Source organism: Triticum dicoccoides, chromosome 1B, assembly GCF_002162155.2.
Source record: "Triticum dicoccoides isolate Atlit2015 ecotype Zavitan chromosome 1B, WEW_v2.0, whole genome shotgun sequence".
Taxonomy (NCBI): domain Eukaryota; kingdom Viridiplantae; phylum Streptophyta; class Magnoliopsida; order Poales; family Poaceae; genus Triticum; species Triticum dicoccoides.
This window is the reverse complement of record NC_041381.1, coordinates 587,960,077-587,982,361: the sequence shown is the minus strand read 5'-3', so window position 1 is coordinate 587,982,361 and position 22,285 is coordinate 587,960,077. Positions and strand designations below refer to the sequence as shown.

General features: G+C 44.2%; 2 protein-coding genes across 2 annotated transcripts; both read left to right on the top strand.

Moving 5' to 3' along the window:
* Positions 1 to 4,741: 4,741 nt before the first annotated feature.
* Positions 4,742 to 8,609, top strand: LOC119348930 (general transcription factor IIF subunit 2-like). The gene is made up of 6 exons (XM_037616934.1): positions 4,742 to 5,080; positions 5,705 to 5,822; positions 7,350 to 7,480; positions 7,559 to 7,633; positions 7,943 to 8,092; positions 8,242 to 8,609. The coding sequence occupies exons 1-6, from the start codon at positions 4,889 to 4,891 to the stop codon at positions 8,365 to 8,367; spliced, it is 792 nt and encodes a 263-aa protein (XP_037472831.1). The 5' UTR covers positions 4,742 to 4,888; the 3' UTR covers positions 8,368 to 8,609.
* A 980-nt stretch (positions 8,610 to 9,589) lies between these two features.
* LOC119348929 (single-stranded DNA-binding protein, mitochondrial-like) lies at positions 9,590 to 14,777 on the top strand. The gene is made up of 8 exons (XM_037616932.1): positions 9,590 to 9,792; positions 10,861 to 10,936; positions 11,030 to 11,193; positions 11,290 to 11,498; positions 11,611 to 11,711; positions 12,259 to 12,318; positions 12,483 to 12,527; positions 14,481 to 14,777. The coding sequence occupies exons 2-7, from the start codon at positions 10,867 to 10,869 to the stop codon at positions 12,497 to 12,499; spliced, it is 621 nt and encodes a 206-aa protein (XP_037472829.1). The 5' UTR covers positions 9,590 to 9,792; positions 10,861 to 10,866; the 3' UTR covers positions 12,500 to 12,527; positions 14,481 to 14,777.
* The last annotated feature ends 7,508 nt before the right edge of the window (positions 14,778 to 22,285 follow it).

Sequence of the window (22,285 nt, the reverse complement as noted above, 5' to 3'; positions counted from 1 at the left end):
GTCTGAATCATGTTAGCAATTGTCGCATTCTATAATTATGAAATATGGCAAATGGATGTCAAAACGACATTCCTTCATGGATATCTTAAAGAAGAGTTGTATATGATGTAATCAGAAGGTTTTGTCGATCCTAAAGGTGCTAACAAAGTGTGCAAGCTCCAGCGATCCATCTATGGACTGGTGCAAGCATCTCGGAGTTGGAATATATGCTTTGATGAGGTGATCAAAGCATATGATTTTATACAGACTTTCAGAGACGCTTGTATTTACATGATCACACCTTAGTACTCTTTGGGTGTTAATCACATAGCGATGTGAACTAGATTATTGACTCTAGTAAACCCTTTGGGTGTTGGTCACAAGGCGATGTGAACTATGGGTGTTAATCACATAAAGATGTGAACTATTGGTGTTAAATCACATGGCCGTGTGAAATAGATTATTGACTCTAGTTCAAGTGGGAGACTGAAATAAATATGCCCTAGAGGCAATAATAAAGTTGTTATTTTATATTTCCTTATATCATGATAAATTTTATTATTCATGCTAGAATTATATTAACCGGAAACTTGATACATGTGTGGATACATAGACAAAACACCGTGTCCCTAGTAAGCCTCTAGTAGACTAGCTCGTTGATCAAAGATGGTTAAGTTTCCTAACCATAGACATGTGTTGTCATTTGATAAACGGGATCACATCATTAGGAGAATGATGTGATGGACAAGACCCATCCGTTAGCATAGCATATTGATCGTTCAGTTTTATTGCTATTGCTTTCTTTACATATTCCTCCGACTATGAGATATGCAACTCCCGGATACCGGACGAATACCTTGTGTGCTATCAAACGTCACAACATAACTGGGTGATTATAAAGATGCTCTACACGTATTTCTGAAGGTGTTTGTTGGGTTGGCATAGATCGAGATTAGGATTTGTCACTCTGAGTATCAGATAGGTATCTCTGGGCCCTCTTGGTAATGCACATCATAAGAAGGCTTGCAAGCAAAGTGACTAATGATTTAGTTGCAGGATGATGCATTACGGAACGAGTAAAGAGACTTGTCGATAATGAGATTAAACTAGGTATGAAGATACCGACGATCGAATCTCGGGCAAGTAACATACCGATAGACAAAGGGAACTACGTAGTTGTCATAAAGGTTCAACCGATAAAGATCTTCACGGAATATGTAGGAATCAATATGGGCATCCAGGTACCGCTATTTGTTATTGACCGGAGAGGTGTCTCGGTCATGACTACATGATTCCCGAACCCGCAGGGTCGCACGCTTAACGTTCGTTGACGCTAGAGTATTATTGGGATATTTGATGAGTGGTAACCAAATGTTGTTCAGAGTCCCGGATGAGATCCCGGACACCACGAGGAGTCTCGGAATGGTTGAGAGGTAAAGATTTATATATAGGAAGTCATATTTTGGGTTCCAGAAAAAGATGTAGTTTTTCGGTATTGTACCGAGAAGCTTCTAGAAGGTTCCAGAGGATTTCAGAGGGGTCCAAAAGTCCACAAGTGGGTTCACTATGACCCAAGGGATAGCATGGGCTGCGGGGAGGTTCCCTAGCCTTATTGGGCTAGGCACACCAAGTCCTCAAAAGCCCATGTGGCTAGGGAAAGGAAAAAAAAAGGAAGGAGTCCTAGTAGGAATAGGATTGGACTTGGATTCCAAGTCCTCCTCCCTCTTGGCTGCACCTTGGACTTTGGAGGGGCGGTTGCCACGCCCCTCCACCTATATATAGAAGGGAGGGGGCGCCCCAAGAGGACACACAAAGCCCTTGGCGTCCCTCTCTCTCCCGTTACTCCGTAGTTCCACTGCCTCGTCCCAACGACGCTTAGCGAAGCACTGTCGATGCTCCACCACCACCATCACCACCACATCATCGTGTTGGTTGTCATCCAATCTACTTTTCATCTCCCGCTTGATGGATCAAGAAGGAGGAGACATCATTGAGCCGCACGTGTGCTAAACTTGGAGGTGCCGTCTGTTCGGTACTAGATCGGTTATATCCTGATCGGATCCAAAGAGTACGGCTACGTCAACCGCGTTATATACAGTTCCTCTTAGCAATCTACAAGGGTATGTATATGCTCTCCCTCTCTCGTTGCTATGCATCTCCTAGATAGATCTTGCGTGTGCATAGAATTTTTTTTGTTTTCCATGCAACGTTCCCCAACAGGACCCACGTCTCATCGACGTCCACTAGCTCCGAGGTCTGTGGGGCGAATTTTGATACAACAAATTTGGTCCCCGACTGTAGTCAAAACTAATACACTTATACTAAACTTTAATACTTATTATACTATATTGTGGTAAATTCAAATTGTTTTTGTAATCAAAGTAGCATTTTTAAAACATTACACCTTAAAACATATTTAAACCAAATCCACTTAAATGCGAGAAAATAAGAAACAACAAAATCCATGTCTACTTGGATTAACCGGTGACTTGTGCTTTAGTAGTGTATTTGTATATGTATATCCTTAAATATCTTAGTATGGATCTCTGAAGTGTATGGCATAAAAAGTATCTTGATAGTGGTGTCTTTACGATTATATATACACAACTAGAAAGATGTAGACTGCACTAAGATGTTTTACGAGGAACTTGCTATGATGCTATCTAAGAATTGACACGCTACTTTATATTTGTTCCTGTTGAATCATGTCTTACATATCGCGGCAGACGCGGTCGCCCAAGAGTGGGTGGGGGTAGTTGAGGTGTGTTGCCACTAGGAAGATGACCAGGAGAAGCAACAGAGAGCTTGGTGTTGACCATGGGAACTATCACTCAGTCAAGAAGGCAACAAGGAGGAGATGCCCAATACCAAAATACTCCCTCCGTTCCAAAATATAAGAACATTTTTAACATTACACTAATATAAAAAATGTTCTTATATTATGGGACAGAGGGAGTAAGTGAGAGAAGCGCAAAGCTCAAAGTTGATGTATCCCCTATGGTTGTTGCCTCCTGGGGGGTATACCCATCTAGAGGCGGCAAATCTATTGTTTGTACAACAAATGATGAACGTGTTGTGCTATGGACGGATATATATAGCTATAGGTTTGTACTTTATTGACCAAACATGATACATTAGGCAAAATTGAGGAATCTCGAGGAGATGCCCTTAAATGGCACCGAGTATTATTGAAAAATAGCAATTCTACATTATGTGGAGGGATGAAATATTGCCATCTTGATCTTTTAAGTTTTTTTCATGCTACCGAAGTGCCGACAAACAAGTCAAGGGTAGTGGTGCCTAGTGCTTTTTTACATTTGTCATTGTGCTATGATTTTCGGGTATTTTGTAAAATAGTGAAGGATATGTTGGAATAATGATGTTTTCAATCTTCAGGACAGATAATAGGAAACCAACTGAGCATTGCCTCACGTATAACTTTTTAGTTCAAGATAGTATGTCTTTATTTTTTGCTATGTTTTGTCAAGTTGATTATGATAATGTTGTTTCAAACATTTAACCAGTGTTGATAAAAACAACAGATTTGGTATGCTCTTCTTGGACAGGACCAAACCTAGCTCGGTTGGCAAGGTGGTGTTCAGACACCAAGCCACGAGCGATCCGAGCTTGCCTCTGTGGCGTGTGCTTATTTCTTTTTAACACACTATAGACGCATACGCTCATACATATATAATATACACTCACTTTTATGAATGCACGTACACATTTCGTTTCTACGAGCATCTCCGAGAGACTGAGTCGGCATACATCTTGAGTTTGATGAAGTCGTCACAGACGTCTGATAGTCTACGTAAACATCTCCTCCCACTGAACACACATTGCCGACAAGTCTGAAATAAATTAGAAAAATACGAGCAGAGGTGTCAAGTTTATGACTTAAACTCTGGCAGGCTAGGAATATCACTGTCCCTTAACCATCTAGCCACAACTTGATTCGCCATGTTCTTATATTGAGGTGGAGAAAATATCTCGGACTCAATTTTTTTACGTGACGTCAGAGCTCTGTGTGGCAATGACAATAAATAGAGAAACATATTTAAAAATTCAAGACGGTGCAAGGGGCATAAAGAGGAGGGGGAACAAACCATGATGTGAGAATGGCGAGTTGAGAGGCGTGGACACATCTAGCTTTTTTCTTTAACACAATACTCCTTCCGTCCGAAATTACTTGTCGCGGAAATGGATAAAAATGAATGTATCTAGAACTAAAATATGTCTAGATACATTCATTCCTTCGACAAGTATTTCCGGATGGAGGGAGTACAATCAAAGTCTCTCACATACACGAGCCTACACTTATCCCTATGAACGCACGCACGCACCCTACCCCTATGGGCATCTTCGAGAGACTTAGCCGGCATAGCATCTTGAGATTTAACGAAGTCATCACAGGCGCCTTGCCGTCGACGGGAACGTTTTCTCCCACTGAACTAATATCGCCAGAAGCCTGAAATAAATCTATAAATAAGAGCACCAATGACACATCTAGCTAGCGAGAAGGGTGTTTGCCGAAATTTCAGTTTATATTGTTATAAAATTTCAGTTTAGACCAACTGTTATTAAGCCATGACATGTTACCGTAGCCACTGTTGTTGTGATCGAAAAATCAATTCCGATAATTAGAACATTATAAAGAAAATTCCTAAGATTACACGTGCAGTAATAGAAAGGAGACCTCCCCTTAAAAAATAAGCAAGACGTGCTTTTATTTATCGACGACAATGTCTCTGCTATTACTCACGCGATCCGCACGTGCCTCTCTAGACTAGTCTCTCCTCCCCGTCTTCCGCCGCGTCAGATCACGCGCCGCTCCTCCCGGTCGCCCTAGCGCCGCCACCGAACGAGCCCCGAACCCCCAAACCACGAGACCACCCGCGGCGGCGCAGGGATGGGCGACGAGGCAAAGTACCTGGAGACGGCGCGGGCGGACCGCTCCGTGTGGCTCATGAAGTGCCCCCCCGTCGTCTCCCAGGCCTGGCAGGGCGCCTCCTCCTCCTCCGGCGATGCTAACCCTAACCCGGTCGTCGCCAAGGTCGTGCTGTCCCTCGACCCCCTCAGCTCCGCCGAGCCCTCCCTCCAGGCAAGGAGCCCGCCCCGCACCCCGCTCTTCCCCTTATCCCCCCGTGCTTCTGATTGGTGTGCGGATTTGTTGGGTAGAGTCGCCTCGATTGAACTGCAGAACCAATAGGTTGGTACGGGAGCTGACGGCGTAACGCGATATGGTCGAACTCATTTAGGTACCTACGCATTAGGTGCTTGATGAGAATAAACTAAGGTTGGAGACAATTGTGCTCATGAACAACCCGCCTTCTATATATAATTTGGGGATTTGTTTGAGTCCGCAAGGTAGACTAGAAGCAAGTTTGGTGAAGACTGGTTGAACTGCAGGATAGTTGTTAATAGATGATTAAGTGGATGGATAAATCATAATCTCTGATGCTAGGATTTAATGGGTAGTTGAAGAGACTATACCTTTTGCACGAGTTATTTACGTAATAGCTGTATTCTACATACACCAAGAATGAAGAGCATAAAAATCTTATGCAGATTGAACTTAGTGTATTGAAGATGCTCATTTGAAGAACTGCATGGCATACTGCTATGTCCCAACTGTTAATTGTTGCTCATTCTATGTCTGTATCATACTCATTATTTCTTGCTTGTCGTGCTTATCGTTCTTACAACTTGTTATTTGGAATGGCAGTTCAAGATGGAGATGTCTCAAACTAGTGTAGCCAGCACTTGCAATCTACCAAAGAGTTACTCCTTGAACATGTTCAAGGATTTTGTACCCATGTGTGTTTTCTCTGAGACTAATCAGGGTATGAAACAAATTCCCTGCTCGTTATTATTGTAGTGCATGTGTCAATGTTTTTCTTATTTGTGTATTTTACTGGCCTGGATATTCTGTTGTCCTGACTGATGTGCTTGGTTTGGATTTGCACTTTGGTTCTGCCTATGTACTTTTGGTTTAACACAGATATTTATTTTATATGCAATAGTAATCTTGTGGAAACAGTCAAATATGCTGCACTATAATTCGGTGATGTGTCATGTCTTTAATATTCCGCACATGCTGCATATTTTCTACAAGAGAGCTAGACACGTGCACTTCAAATGTTTTTATCTATACATTGTGGTTGTCAATATGAGTTTGTTAACATCTGCAAATGGTTTCAGTCCCAAACCTTTTGCACCGTACTCATGAGAAATGAATCCACACAGTTACTTGTACATCAATTATCTGACTTGAATGATTTAGTTTGGCATGTATGGATTTTCTGATTTTGATTGCACGACTTGGGCTATCTGTTGAATTTTAATGATAGTGATTGTCCCATCTTCATAATTTTGATACCCTGTTCTTCTAAAAAGTCGCTGTGCAAGCATAGAACATGCCATATATTTGCGAATTTGTCTATGTTGGCCTATTTGCTTAGAATATTAATGATAGTGATTGTCCCATCTTCATAATTTTGATACCCTGTTCTTCTAAAAAGTCGCCGTGCGAGCATAGAACATTCCACCTTTTTCTTCATATATTTGTGAATTTGTCTATGTTGGCCTATTGTATCTGCCTGAATATTCTAAGCAATATTCTAAACCCACAACCACAAGTTTCAGGATGTAGAATTTAGTAGTGTAGAGCAGTAGTAGGTGCATTTATTCCAAGATTAGTATTTTCTTGACATATAATTCATGTCTAGCATGTATTTTGGTTCTTACGGAATTCATGTAGCTTAGGAGTTTTTCTTGTGTATGTATTGTCCAGTGTTTTGTTAGGTGATCGGATGCTTTAGTCTGTGGGGACGTTTTACATAATTGTTGTGTGATCACTGAGTGCATAGTGCCTTTGATTCCCCAAACCTCAATAAACATTGCCATCAAAACATGGTGTAGTTTTGGGTTGTTTTCCCATGCAATCTTCTCTCTGTGGTGATGTTCTGTTTTGATTCCATCATGTAAAATTTGAAACATATGAGATGTCAATGTTCACCATGCTCCCTGAGCGATTTTGCAGAATTTGTGCACATTGATACATCCTTTCAGTTATTTCAGAAAAATAGGGAGACTACTGTCATATGTGGTGCTGTCTAACTTGCTGAGCTGCTTCTAAATTCATATAGCTTGCTAAGTAATATTGAAACCCTAACCTGCTAACTTCAGATGGCCTACCACCGGTAACTGGTCACCACTGGCAGGTTACTGCCTGTAACAAGATTGAAAAATTCGCACTTACTAGTAGCTCTGCGGTTCTTGGTTATCTAAGACTTCTGGGATTCTTGGAGTGGCACAGTGGCACTTATTAGTTTTGGTTATGACCGAAACATAACCTCTGTTTGTTGCAGGAAAACTCTCATGTGAAGGAAAAGTCGAGCATAAATTCGACATGGAACCTCACAAGGATAACTTATTAAACTACGCGAAGTTATGCCGTGAAAGAACACAAAAGTCGATGGTTAAAACTAGAAAAGTGCAGGTGGAGTGCTTCAATGGCCCTTTCACCTTATCGCTTCTTTAGGCTATTATAATTAACCATTGTCTTCACTGCTTGTAGGTACTTGATAATGACCATGGAATGAGCATGAGACCCATGCCTGGCATGGTTGGTCTGATATCTTCTAGTTCCAAGGTAGTTGCTTCTTCTGCCATTTGTGGATTATCCATTGTGCTTTTGTCCATAGTGATATATGTCAACATTTGTTAATACATCGAGGTGGTTTTAATATGTCATGCATTATTTCCCGAATTTAGATACAAAGTCAAGTTATGTAGAGTGTACATCCATTTTCGTATTACCTATATAACTGTTGATTGTAAAATGATTTGCAATTTTGAAGTTTTTCTTTCACTTGAGATCCATGCATCCATCTTTGTTGCCCATCGTGTGTAACTTGCCAATTATAACTTGTCATGACATATTTAAATTTGTGCTGTGCAGGAGAAGAGGAAGCCGACGCCAACCAAACCATCGGATGTCAAAAGGACACGTAGGGATCGTCGGGAACTGGAAAACATTATCTTCAAGCTTTTCGAAAAGCAGCCTAACTGGGCACTGAAGGCTCTAGTGCAAGAGACTGACCAGCCAGAGGTACTTCCTAAGCTTATCCCTGGCATCGTTAGCAGGGAAAGAAAAATCTGTCCTGCCAATATGAAGTGGTTTTGACTACAGATCTGCAATTTGTCTGCTTTCTCAGTGACCACTTACTTACACACCTGTTTGTGCTTGGCTCAATGCAGCAATTCCTCAAGGAGATATTGAACGACCTCTGTATGTACAACAAGCGAGGGCCGAACCAGGGCACGCACGAGCTCAAGCCCGAGTACAAGAAGTCGTCGGAGGACGCCGCCGGTGCTGCTCCGTGAAGATGATTTGGGTATCCGACTGCTGTTGTATAACCGAGTACCTGTTGGCTTTAATGTGCGGAACGATGAGTTGGCTGTCTGAAGCCTCCGATCATGCCTGGGCTGCATTTGCTTGCTTTTTCTTTATTAAGAGGCATTGTTGTAACTGTATGGGTATAAGATGATACATATACAACACATGTCACAGAAGGGAAATGGAAATACTGATAAACCACATGAAAGATCGTTTGATTTCCAGGGTAGCTGCAAGAATCATGCCGAGGATTCGACGTGTGTGATCCGTATTCCTTTTGAGAACTTCTGTACTTCAATATAGTCCAGATATTTGGGGCGCGGATTTGGTGAACATGATTTCACGCGCACCCCTAATGAATAGTAAAAATAAAAAATGCTTGAAAAAATAAAAAAAATCTGAATTTAATATATATAGTCAACCGATTGTAATCTAGACAAAAATGCAAAATCAAAACTACATTAAAAATACTATTTGATGAATAGTATGGCCACGATTGTATTTTTTTCCTAAGAATATCATGGGTGTCAATTATACCTGGCCATGGGAAGCCCGGCCTGGTCCGACGCTGCCCCCGGGTTGGGCTTGGGCCTAGATTTTGAGCCCGAAGGCTGGGCCAGGCCGGGCTTGGGCCCATCATTTTTGTGTTTTCCTGAAGGTCGGGCCGGCCCGAAGCCCGACGGGCTTTTACGTGTTCGGGCCGGGCTCGGGCCTAGAAAACAGGCCTGATGGCCGGGCCGGGCCGGGCCCGAGCCTGGGTTTTTTGGGTCGGGCTTGGCTAGGTATGGCCAGGTATAGTGTCAATACATCACGTAACTTTAGACGTGAGTAGAATAGTCGACTAAGTTTCATACCACGGAAATTCGGAATTTTCTAAAGAATCACTATTTTTTTTTATGAATTTACTATTCACATGGGTGCTTGTGAAACCATGTTCACCTTTGTATTTCGTTGGGTAAAACATGAAATGAAATCTAGCCTGAGCTTATGCCTGATTTGTCGAGACAGTTGTGCAGAGTTTGAGAGAACGAGAGAGATTGTGAGATGCGACGCACTATTATTTTTTTCTTTCTTTAGGGAAAGATGCGACGCACTATTCATTGAGCCATTTGGCTCATTTGGCTGTGCATATAAATTGCTTATTAATCAGAGGAGACACTCCCGCCCTGGTTGTCCGCTTCGGAGGCCTCTCCTCACTGTTGGATTATTAATCAGACGGTGGACGCGAAAGAGAAACCCTCTCCCGACTTCCCGAGCCTCGCTAATCCGCCCGCCGCTCTCTCCTCTCCTGCTCTGTTCAGCTCGGCTCGGCTCTGCTCTGCTCTGGGCTCCGGCCGCTTTCTTCTTCGTTGCCACCGCCGCTGCCGCTCCGATCGGTGCTCTTCCCACGCCACAGCCCCCTCCGCCTCCAGGTAAACAAATCTTCTATTCCTCTCTGCCGCCTCTCTCTCCTCCTGGGAACAGCGCGCCATGTACGCCAGCTGTTTGTTGAAATGTCTCAACGGTCACCGCTGTCCCCGGCGTGCTTCGTCCCTCCCTGCGATCCGCGGTTAGCCTATTGTGGGAATCGGGCAGTAGCAGTAGCATGATCCCAGCGTAAGGCCGCTCCTTTTGGACGAACGTGCCGTGCAGGAGGCGGCCCTTGGATTGAGTAGAGAAAATTAAGATCAAATGATGCCCCGTGCTGTGCATTCTGGATTTCCTATTGATTATGCCATTGGAGTTCATACCTGCCAGTGCATTAGCTACTTAGCTTATTATGTCATCGTTGTTCGTCTAGAAAGTGGACGACCTCATGGCAGAGATTCCTTGGTGTTTGTGTTTAGGCTTATGTCAGACACCGTCCCTGAGTGTGTACCTGAGAGACACAATTCAAGCCGTCGCACTAGTTCTCTAGGCTTTCGGAAACTTGGACTCGTTTAGACATTGCCAGTCTACATTACTGAATAATAAACAAGCTCGTACATCGTGGCATGACATTGGAAAAAGTAACAACGCTCTGATATACTATTATTACTGTTCCATAATGTTGACCCCGTCGCTCATGCCATCCGTTGTTAGTTCCCATTTCAGGTGATAAAGAACAAGCTCTCGGAAAAAATTGCAAAACCTTGTTTAGAATGTGTCTTTTGGCCATTGTACTTTGTGTTTTCGCTCTGTCTCTTATATTTATGTATGCATTTAGTTACTCACAAGACCATTAAATATGTTTTAGTTACAATTGTTTCATGTTAGCTTTGCAGATATTCAGCTGTTTTCCTAATGCACATTCTCAGTCATATTGTATTTTGCTAGAAAAATACTACACTGGACACGTAAAAGGCTCAAGATCAAGAGAATTGATCTGCTAGAGCAAAGTGTTGAAGGGGAACGATTGCTCTGGTTTTCTTTTTGTTATGTTCAAGGGGGAAATAAGGGTATTTTCCAGTGATTTTGTTTGTGGCTATATCATTTAAACGTTCTTTTGTCTCTGCATGTAGATTACGATGGGTTCTGTTGGCACTGGATTGCTGAAGGGCTTGAGGAGAGTCTTAGAGAAGCAAAGGAAACCAGTTGGTTGGTTATTTTCCATTCTTATTCATTATGATTGATGATAAGCACAGTCATACTGAGGAGTAAGGGGAAAACTTCATTACTGGCTCTTTGTAGATTTATGCAGAACATCACGAGCTTGGAGTTCTACATTTTCTTTCTCCGATATTGATGAGAAGGATGACATGGGTGATGATGGCGATTTGAAAGATTCAAGGAGAGAGTTAGAACCCCAAAGCGTGGACCCCAAGAAGGGCTGGGGATTCCGTGGCGTTCATAGGGTATTTATATGTTATGTGATACAGTGATTTGCTGCTTGGTTCCATGGACTCCAGGAGCATAAACTGACACTTATTGGTATGTTTTGTTCTTGCTAGGCTATAATATGTGGTAAAGTTGGACAAGCGCCTGTGCAGAAAATTTTACGTAATGGGCGGACGATAACTATATTTACTATTGGAACTGGTGGCATGTTTGACCAGAGGGTAATTGGGTCTGCGGATACACCAAAGCCGGCTCAGTGGCATCGAATAGCTGTTCATAGCGAGCATCTAGGTGCTTATGCTGTTCAGAAGTTGGTGAAAAAGTATGTGATTCAAATACAAACATTTCATCTTTTCTCTCCCCATATAGATGTAGCAAGTCTTGGATTTTATCTTCATTTGGAACATGTTAGCTTCATTCATGCCTTATTTCAGCTCTGCGGTATATATCGAGGGTGAAATCGAAACCAGGGTCTACAATGACGGCATTGATGGTCAAGTCAGGAATATACCGGAGATCTGTATTCGGGGTGATGGTATGCTGATCAACATTGACTAACAATTTAACACTAATTCAATTTTGTTGTAGTAATTTTTGATAAGGAGTAATTCTGTAATAGTTTTTATAGGTAACTCAGTGACTGTTGTATTTTGCTTGCTAATATTCTTTTTATTCTGTATATCTAACTGAACACAGCCATGCGTTCTGCCTTTTTCAATTATACTTTTCTTCTGTACTACTCCCTCTGTCCCATAATATAAGGGCGTTTTTGACACGTTCCATAATATAAGAGCGCGTGGCAAAAACGTTCTTATATTATGGACGGAGGGAGTAGTTTACTATATCAGTCTTGCTAAATCTCAGTTGACTGAGACTTAGTTATGTCTCCGTCGATGCTATATTCGTGAGATCTTACATGAGATCCATGCAAAAAAAAAAACAGTTTTTTTTCTTGTTCTTTCTTACATGTTATGCACTTGACTGAGACTTGGTTCAATCTTAGTCGACTGAGACCTAGCCACACCCATTATGCATTCCCGTCATGCAAAAGCTAATCTTCTGAGTAATTGTTTTGTGTACAGGTAAGATTCGACTGGTTAAATCTGGGGAGAGTGCTGCTAGCATATCACTAGATGAGCTGAGTAAGTTTTATGACTATCTTAAGGTTCTGAAATACAGGAATGTTTCTTTTGTTTGTGTTTGTCGAGCATTATGTGTTAGTCCATGGTCCTCACAATGTTTGGCATACTGATATATGTTTCTATATTACTATGCAAACCATGATAACAATAACCTTTGGACGCAGGAGACGAATTGTTCTAGTTACAGCTATCGATGTCAGCATAAGCAGGTCAGGACTAGATATCTTGCTTGAGGCCTTTTTCCAATGTGTGTGTTTTGTTAGCTTTAGTAGTGTTAGCTTTTGACTGTTGAGTCGTATCTAAATGTTGTGCTGGTTGCAAGTTCTGAGTTTTTTCTCCTTTTCAGTTTGGCTTTAATTTTGCATTATTTGTGGAACACCTTCAACTATCGAGCATTACCCTCTCTCATTCGGTGTTATTGTGTTTCCATGGTTGAGAAACATCCACAATCGATACACATCCTTTTTACAACTTTCACGACCTTAAAGTAGGGGTAGAGCAGTATTATTGCCGCAACTACGCTGTTGACCTATGCAGTAGACTTTCCCAGTAAACAACATTCTGAAACAACACATCCCAATAAACGGACAAACTGACTTCATAATGTGAGTGGTATCTTCATCGCGAGGAACTTTATGATGTTGGTACACTAGTGGTAATTCTGGCTTTAAGTATTCCAAACCTTGAATCCTAAGATATTTTCCCTTTTATTCATGTTTTAATCTGTTTTTACATGTTTGGTGGGCAGTAGACAGTTTTCTCTGGAATGCTCTAGGTATTTATGAAGAATAGCACAGTGAGATCCAGCTAGGTCAAATTTTATTCCAAATTTTCTGGCCGATATGGTAACAAAGGAACACATTGAGCAGAAATTGCAGAGTTGAACTAGCAAAGTAACTGTTCACTCACTCTACATTATCATTGAGGGTTAGTTTTTCACTATATATCAACTGCATCAGTTGAGAATGATAACCAAGCCATATTTTAGAATCAAAGACAAACAAATGTCGATGAAGTTATATTCTCATGAAAAATAACATGAAGGCAGAAAACCAGTTTCATATATCTCCAGTGAACGAAGCTTGCATACATTCGGAAACATAATGATATTGAAACCTCATACCATAAGATTGATCATATTTACAATTGACATGTTGCCTAGGAATATCAAACTTAAATTACTACAAATATAACTCTTCAGTAGATTGGCAGACTCACATCATTATAATGTCCAAAGATGACCCAGAGCATCATTGGGATGTTCCTTACATCGAAAAGCTTCTCACCTAGTTAGAGTGAGCATGACTTTGCTGATGTTGAAGGCCTCCCCTTATCTCTTGAGCTCCTTCTGAGCATCTCCCTCATGCCATCGGCGACTCGTACAGCTGGGCTTGACAGAGCCATCCTGCAGAATGCCATATGCGCCTTGATAGCCTCTTTGACGCCATCCTGGCCTCTTCCCTCTCTACCGAGTTCATCCCCTACGGCCTCCGAGCATAGGCCGCAGAGCCATTCCCCTCCAAAGTTGGCCTTGACGCTCTTTATGTACTCCTGGGTGCACTCCTCTTTGAAGTCGCAGCATGCGCACCTCATTGGCTCAGTGTCCATCTTGAGTGTTGATGGAGACGATATGCGAAAAACAGGAGGAGCGTAGCAGCAGAGCTGGAGAAAGAGGGAGGGAGTGGACGAACAGAAGGGAGCGATAAGGACCTCGGGACTAGGCTGCTAGCCTACTTGTATGGAAAATTTTGAAGGGCTTGTTTTTTCCTTTGGCTTGTCTGGGCTAGCTTGATCGATTATTGAAATTCCGGGATTTTCCCTGGCCCATAGCATCTTGAGCAGTGCACTAGGTTGCGAGAGCATGTGTGATATGCATTGTTTGCTGACACTTTACTAGGTAAAATTGGCGATGCGGGGAAACCTTCGTCACATGGCTGCTGCTGTGTTGAAGGTACATGTGGGAGAGGATGTTGTTGGTTGGTCTTGTTAGCTATGATCCTACCTATGACGATAACGCAGCTCGTAGTGGTCGTTGCATGTTTCTTATAGCTAGAGGTTTACTCCCGTATGCGCTCATTCGGATCCCAGAAGCGTTGCTTATTTCCGCCGTCGGAATTTTACTCTCCTCAACTCCATTGTAACCTTAAACTTTTGCTGCGCAGGTCGTAACTCATAACTAGCGGCGAGTCAATTTGGGAATAAGGCGGCTGCTTTGTTGAAGCCGTGGATGCTGAGAAAGATGAATATCGTCACATCTTCAACCTTGGCAGAAGCGGTTAGACATACCGGTGGATGCGCGTAAACCCGAGCTCGTGTGTTATACCATGTTGCGGGTGGTGATCGATGAACAGTTTTACCACGGTTGATGGATGATATGATGTGTAGTACTGAATGATTGTTCAAGATAGACATGGTGGAACTGGAACGGCGTGGCAGAAGGTCCTGAGAGTCGTGCACTATTCTTCGCTCGTGAGAAGTACTCCCTCCGTTCGGAATTACTTGTCACAAAAATGGATGTATCTACAATTAAAATAAATCTAGATACATTCAATTTTTTGGACGAGTAATTTCAAACGAAGGGAGTATCTTCTTGTGGAATGGTCACAAAATTGCTGACCGTGGCCGCCTGACGTAGCTAGTGTGGACCATTGACTTGGGTGAGTAGGCAGCAGCGCACCGCAGTCGCGATCGCGCCCAGACGCCGGTAAAAACGGATGGCACGTACGCCCGTGAGAGTTGGCTCTAGTTTGGATAGCGCACAGCACGGGGGCGGCCAGGCCTTGGATGATTAGTAGATCGCCGGGGGCGCACAAGTGGGTACTGCGTAGGGTCCGGGCGGAGCGAAGCAGGTGGCACGAACGAACAGCGCTCGTCTGCGTGGCCGCGAGGACAAATGTCCGGCTCAGCTGTTGGGCAAGTACTTTTGGTGTAGTGTGAACAGCCAATGCGCGCGTGCACCCGCCCGCCGCTGGCCGTCCTCGGCCGCTCCCGGCGCCGGCGCGACGGAGGGGGGCGTGGAAGATGGGCACCGGGAGCGCGCGCGGCGCCCACAGGGGCCGGCCGGGTGCGCGTCGCGTACGTAGAAGCACGAGGGAGCACCTGAGACAGGGACAGCGAGCCGCTCGTCCCGGCGCGTCGCGGGGGGTTGGACCGACGTGCGTGCGTAGGACGGTACGAGGCTGGCTGGCTGGCTGGCGAGCGCACGGGGCCGTGCCGGGGGTCACGGGCGCGGGGGCAAGGCACGTGGACGCGCCGTGGAGTTTCTCGCCGCGGCCCCGACAGCCAGCCCCCGCAGCCGCTGCGCCAAGGCGTAGCTAGGGTCTAGGGCCACTGCACCTCCACGTGAAACCCAGCCCCCCTCCCCGCGCCACTGCTTCCAGCCTCCAGCTCCAGGCCACCTCCGTCCGACTCGGCCCAGGCCCAGGCCCCTACCCGTCTCTACGGCTAACGTCGCTCCTCGGCTTGGCCTGGACCAGATGTCGTGGATCCATCCTGCAACTTGAACTCCGCCGGAGTCCGGACAGTCGATCGAGTCGCGCCTGCCGGACCATGGATATCCGTTGGTACCTAGCGCGGTGCAGACCTGCAGCCTGCGCCAGCAAGCCAAGTGGCTGGAGGATCGACCCGGCCGGCGTCGATCACCGACGAGAGGCGCCGGCACGACTAGCGCACGATCACAAGCGTTGGTGAACTCCTTCATGGCTGTAAATCACGAGATAGCGCGCGGTACTGTACTGAGTACTGAACCTCCACTTTGGACAGGGCCACAAGGGTGTCTGTCCATCTGTCAGGTACAGTTTCCGGACCATGCAAAAAAAAAAGGTACAGTTTCCGGACTGATTTTATGGACCACGTATACGCCGATCATCCCGCAGGCCACGACGCTGATACGTACGCCAGCTGATTATGCTCGATCCTTTCATACAGATAGATATTTTTTTTAGGGAAAAGAATACGGAAATGTTAACGCCCACACGTGTGGGCGTTAGCCATCTCAATCACACGTCTGCATCGTCGTCCAACAGTCTCTGCACGAATCTTGGCAAGTTTTGGCTGATTTTGTGTGCCACGTAGGACAAGGCGCGTGTGTGGTGTGTGACATAGTTCGCCCACACGCCGGTTGCCTCCCGCGGTCAGCGGTTGCCACTCAGGGGCGTGCGGTGGAACTGCTCTGCGCCCGCACGCGACGCCCGACCGTGGTTGCCGTCAAACACGTCGCGCACTTCGCCCCCCTTCCCCTCACGGTTCTGTTTACTCCTCCCCTCAGTTACTCGCACAACCAACCCCGCAGTTCAGTCGATTGGAGGAGAAGGCGAGAGGAGAAGTCGACGGCAGAGGCGGAAGAGTCGACGGCATTCGCGGCCGTCGGTGGGACTCGTCGGACCGGAGCGTCTTCGCCGGAGCGCCTGCAGATTGAAGGTAATGCTCCCTCCCATGCTCAAAATCCTTGCCTGCATTTCTCCCCTCCCCTCCGTGGTCGATGCTTCGCTTGAGATTCATCGAGATTCAGGCGGGTTCGCCATGCGCCGGCGTTCCCGCCGGCGGCGGAGACTTGCGCTTGTCGTTTTCGGTGGCATTGAGCAGTTTCGTCGCCGCCACGGTGGCGGTCACGCCGGTGTGGTTCGGCCTGTCCGGAGCCAAATCCTGGTTGTGCCTTGGGATTAGGCCGTCGTTTTTCTGTCCGATAGTTGCTCATTGCGTCGAAATGCTATTTGCGATCAGTGTAGTGAGAATTTTGTTGATGAATTTCAAGTTATGATAGTTGCGCATCGAACCCTAGATCTAGGTAGTTGTTTTCAAAGTGCAGTATGAATGCAAACTTGGTAGTTTCGGTAACCATCTGCACCGTATGGCAACTAATTTCCTGATCGACTGTGATAGTTGCCACAAATATGTTTTCCATGTGGCAACTAATTTCGTGCACATGTTATGGCTGTTGCCACGCTGTAGGCATGGTAAAGTGTAGTAAATATGTAGTCATGGCAGTTTCAGCAACTATGTGCACTGGATGGCAACTAATTTCCACATCAACTGTGGCAGTTGCCACATATATGCTTTTCCATGTGGCAAGTATTTCTGTGAGCACAGTATGGCTGTTGCCATGTTGTAGGTAGGATAATGTGGCAAATTAACTGTACTACAGACCCAAATTTGTGTTTTGTCACGCTGACTTGTGGCAACTGACAAGATAATATGGCATGGTAAAGTGTAGTAAATAGGTAGTCATGGCAGTTTCAGCAACTATGTGCACTGGTTGGCAACTAACTTCCACATCAACTGTGTCAGTTGCCACATATATTTTTTCCATGTGTCAAGTATTTCTGTGAACATAGTATGGCTGTTGCCATGTTGTAGGCAGGATAATGTGGCAAATTCACTGTACTACAAACCCAAATTTGTGTTTTGCCACGCTGACTTATTATATCTGAACATATTTGGCTGTACTAAATGGCAACTCATTTTTAATATGAGGTCAGTGTGTGCATTGCAATTACAGGTTGTTCAGTAGATGTTTTCGACGCTTTTTTGAATTTGTGTTGCATTTTTAACATGGAAATTTCAACTTAGCATATTTTGCCTTTGAACACATGGCAACTCATTTTTTTATGAGGACAGGGTGTGCGTTGCCACATTTTTTTGTTTGTGCAGTGGAAGATTTGTGCCTTTCTTTCGTAGTATCTTGTGCTAACATGGCAACTTCAACATTTTTGTTTTAAGTGCAGTACGATCTGTACATTTTTCAAATGAAGCCAATGTGTTTAATTGCCACATTTATGTTTTCGACAATCATAAGGGTGCATGTGTATTCATATGATATTTGCCTTCACTATTTGCCATTTCAATTGAGCCCATGTGGCAAGCACATTTTGTTAGGTGGCAACTGCTTACTTCATACATTTCATTCCCACCCTGACAATTTAGTTTGTTCTTACCTTAGCAGAATGGCTCGCGGCGATCATCAAAACGATGATGACGATTTCATGGATGTACAGTAGCAGAATCGGGCAACTGGACGAAGAAAAGACGGCGATGAGGTAATTGTCCACCCCCTCCCCCCCTCCATATGTTTTTGGATACCACATCGAGCTCACAATCGTCTGTTAGGAACTAAATTTTTCATGACAGTGAAAACATGGCAACAAATGATCATTTGTCTATTTTGTAGAAGAAGAAACGTACTCGCAATAGGGCTTCGCAGGAACGCCTGACTTCATTGACCGAGGGATTTACCGACGAGCAGAAGGGAGCTGCTGCTGAGATGGGTATGCAGGTTCTGATGGATGTTCGATGCAAGAATCTTGTGAACCCTGTATGCGACGGGCTTGGTGAGATTTACGACCCCGCCTCGAGGGAATTTGTGATTTCGGAACGTGGAAGACTGTCGTTGGACGAGGAATCTATGTTTTGCACTTTGGGTGTGCCCCGTGGAGAAATCAGAGTCCCGTACGAGGTCAATAATAAGATCGAGGGAACGTTGTTTCCCCGTTTGTTTCCTGGGTTGGAATCCATGCCGAACATGGTTTTCTTGGCAGATTTGCTGCAGGCCATGACAACCCATGGTGAGATTTTTAAGATGAAGCTACTCATGTACCTCATCTTAGCTGTTTTTGCGCCGACCACTTCTCTTCGTCCAAGCAACAAATGCTTCCCCATCCTAGTGAATGATCTATCTCTTCTCCTTTATTTTCTTTCAATCTTTTTGGCTCCGATGTCATGTGTAAGCTAGTCACTGCCAGTTTTTTTGATGTTTTTTCATTTGATTTCTGATGCGGCAACTTCTTGTCCTGAAATTTGTGCTGTGTAGGCTAAACTGAAAGATGTGAAGAACATGAATTGGTGTAAGTTCATTGCGGACTTCCTGCATGATGCATTCTCAAACAAGATGTACCAGAAGGGTTGTCGACTCCATTTAATGGTATTTTTTAGTCTTTTTTGTGAACACTCTTTAACACCTTTTCTTATGCATGGCAACCATGATGGTGACATTGTGGCAACTAACATCATAACAAGATGGCAACTGCCATCATACCATGATGGCAACTAACACAGACAGATGGCAACTTCTTCTTTTCTTTTCATGCCATTCAACTTGATGATTGAAGGAACATACATTAGCTTGTTTTTGCAACATACTATGACGACAACTGATATTTTTTCCTTTTTAAACGGCTGTACATCAGGTCATGTATGTCGACAGTCTTGATCTGTCCACCATGGACTTCACTAGGACAGGAGGTCCGCCGCTGAAAGTGCGTTATATCGACTAGAGGGGGGGTGAATAGACGATTTTTATGAATTCTTCATTGAGGAATTTGCTGGTGAGGAAATTCCTAAATGAAGAACTAATTGCAGCGGAATAAGTACTCAGAAAGGAACATAACAGAACACAAGCATAGTCATCATGATGAAATGAAGACAAGCATAGAGTACAGAAAGCGTAAACACAGGATAACACAAAGAAGAAGACGATCAGACTGAAGAAATAGAACTGAGGAAATTGAGAAAATCTCCAGTCAAAGTCTTCAAACAGATATGAACAAACACAGAACAACATACATGAGGAGTTTAAAGAGTTGAGGAGATATAACCAGTTAGCTTGGTGAAGACAATGATTTGGTAGACCAGTTCCAACTGCTGTCTCAGTTGTACATCTGGTTGGAGCGGCTGAGTATTTAAACTCGAGGACACCCAGTCCCGGACACACAGTCCTCACCATATTCTCCTTGAGCTAAAGTCAAACAAACCTCTCCCAATCACTCGTGGTAAGTCTTCAGGTGACTTTCGAACCTTCACAAACTCGGTCACTCGGCGATCCACAATTCCTCTTGGATGCTCTAGACCTTGACGCCTAACCGTTTGGAAGAAGCACAGTATTCAAAGGAAACAAGCGTCTGATCCCGCAGGATCAATCTCTTCAGTGATGCTCAATCACTTGGGGTTTTGTAGGTTTGGGTTTGGGATTTCCTCACTTGATGATTTTCGCTCAAAGTCCTCGGAGGATGGGTTGCTCTCAAATGACAAGTGTCAGTTTCTCTCGGAGCAGCCAACCAGCTAGTGGTTGAAGGGGGCGGCTATTTATAGCCTAGGGAGCAGCCAGGCATGATAAGACATAAATGCCCTTGTCTGATATGACCGTTAGGTGGGTAGATATTTTGGGACAGCTGGCGCATAGCACAGCAACGGTCGGAATATTTGAGGTTTGAATTCCTCAGGGCTATCATGTTCCTCACTTGGTAGGTAAGTCGCACTGGCGAATTCCTAACTCTTCAGTCAGAACAAATTCCTCAGAGACCAGAAGAACTTTGTCTCTGTCAATGAAGAATATGGCTGAACTATGCGAGATTTCCAATGGCTTCACTCAAAAGGATCGGTAGGTGTAGGATTTTGAGTTGAGCATCACATGGAAATTTCTCCTTAGTATTTCCTCGACCCCCTTTAACAGTACGGTGTTTCCTATGACTCAAGAAAGAGAAAAATGAAACAGTAAAAACAAAAGTCTTCACGCTTCATGTTCCTCGAATGATTACCAAGTCTTCAAGGTCACACCAATTTCTTCACTTTCAAAGTCTTCAGAAAGTCTTCAGAAATCCAAAGTCTTCAGTCGAAGAACTTCATTTTTAGGGGTCGAATTTCTCTGTAAATATCAAACTCCTTATAGACTTATAGACCCGTGTACACTCACAAATGCATCAGTCTCTTAACCTATAAGTCTTCAATACACCAAAATCACTAAGGGGCACTAGATGCACTTACAATCTCCCCCTTTTTGGTGATTGATGACAATATAGGTTAAGTTTTCAACGGGGATAAACATGTGAAGTGTAAATACTGATATTGAGGAATTTGATTGCAAAATATAGAAGAACTCCCCCTGAAGATGTGCATCATGAGGTATTTGCTTTTGAAGCAATGCACACTTGAAGAGTATAATCATGGAGATCTCCCCCTATACCTTGTAATTCATACACGCATTTGACATATAATATGAGGAATTTGAAATGCATGATGAAATACGGTGACTAATGTGATTCAGCATGCGTGCATTAACATTAATGAGGAATAAGCATGCAGAGGAACACAACAAAAGTATCAAGCCACCATAGAGTTTAAGATTACAACTCGATTCAGCAAAGTCATCAGAAGAACGAGAGTTGTAACTTAGCAAAAAACGCCCATATATAGACCTGCTTGAAGACTAACTCAAATTTCTCCCCCTTTGCCATCAAATGACCAAAAGGGTTGAAACTGAGGACTAACGCCCCTGAAGAATATCATGATGATGGAGGAGCGCCAGCGTTGTCAGGGTCTTGAGTCGTTGTAGGGCCTGCTGCAGTGTCGTCCAAATCTTCATTCTCGTCCGTGGTGCGTGATGAAGAATATGAGCTGGCCACCAAGGAAGGAACCTCGACCTTCTTGAATTTCTTCGGAGGAGGTGCATACCATTCAAAGTCTTCCTTGAAGCCCATTTGCTTCAGATCTTCTACACCATATAGATGAGACAGAATTGCCCAGGTGCGATCAAACACTTCATGGAGGTAGTAGTGGTTTTTCTTCACCGCATTATGTGTAGAAGTCATGTTGTGAAGAATAGAGCCAAACTGACGCTTAACCCATTTGTGATTCCGATCGACCTTCTGGTGAAGACTTATGAGCAGTTCACGGTCAGTCATCACACGTGGAGCAGTAGCTTGAGGACTTGACTTTGGAGCATTGGCAGCAGAATCATGTGTGGCATAGTCATCATTGGTGGAATAAGATGCAGCTTTGCGGAACTGACCATCCAATGGACGAGTGCCTTCATTGATCAGAGCTGGTGACTTGCCCTTCTCATCAGATGAGGAAATTGTTCGCTTGAGGACTTCAATTGGGGGCAAGTAGCTGAGGTGATTCTGAAAATCAGCCTTGTAGTTGAGTGAAGACCTTGTTCTGAGGAATCTCATGATCCACGGCGCGTAAGGCTTCAGCT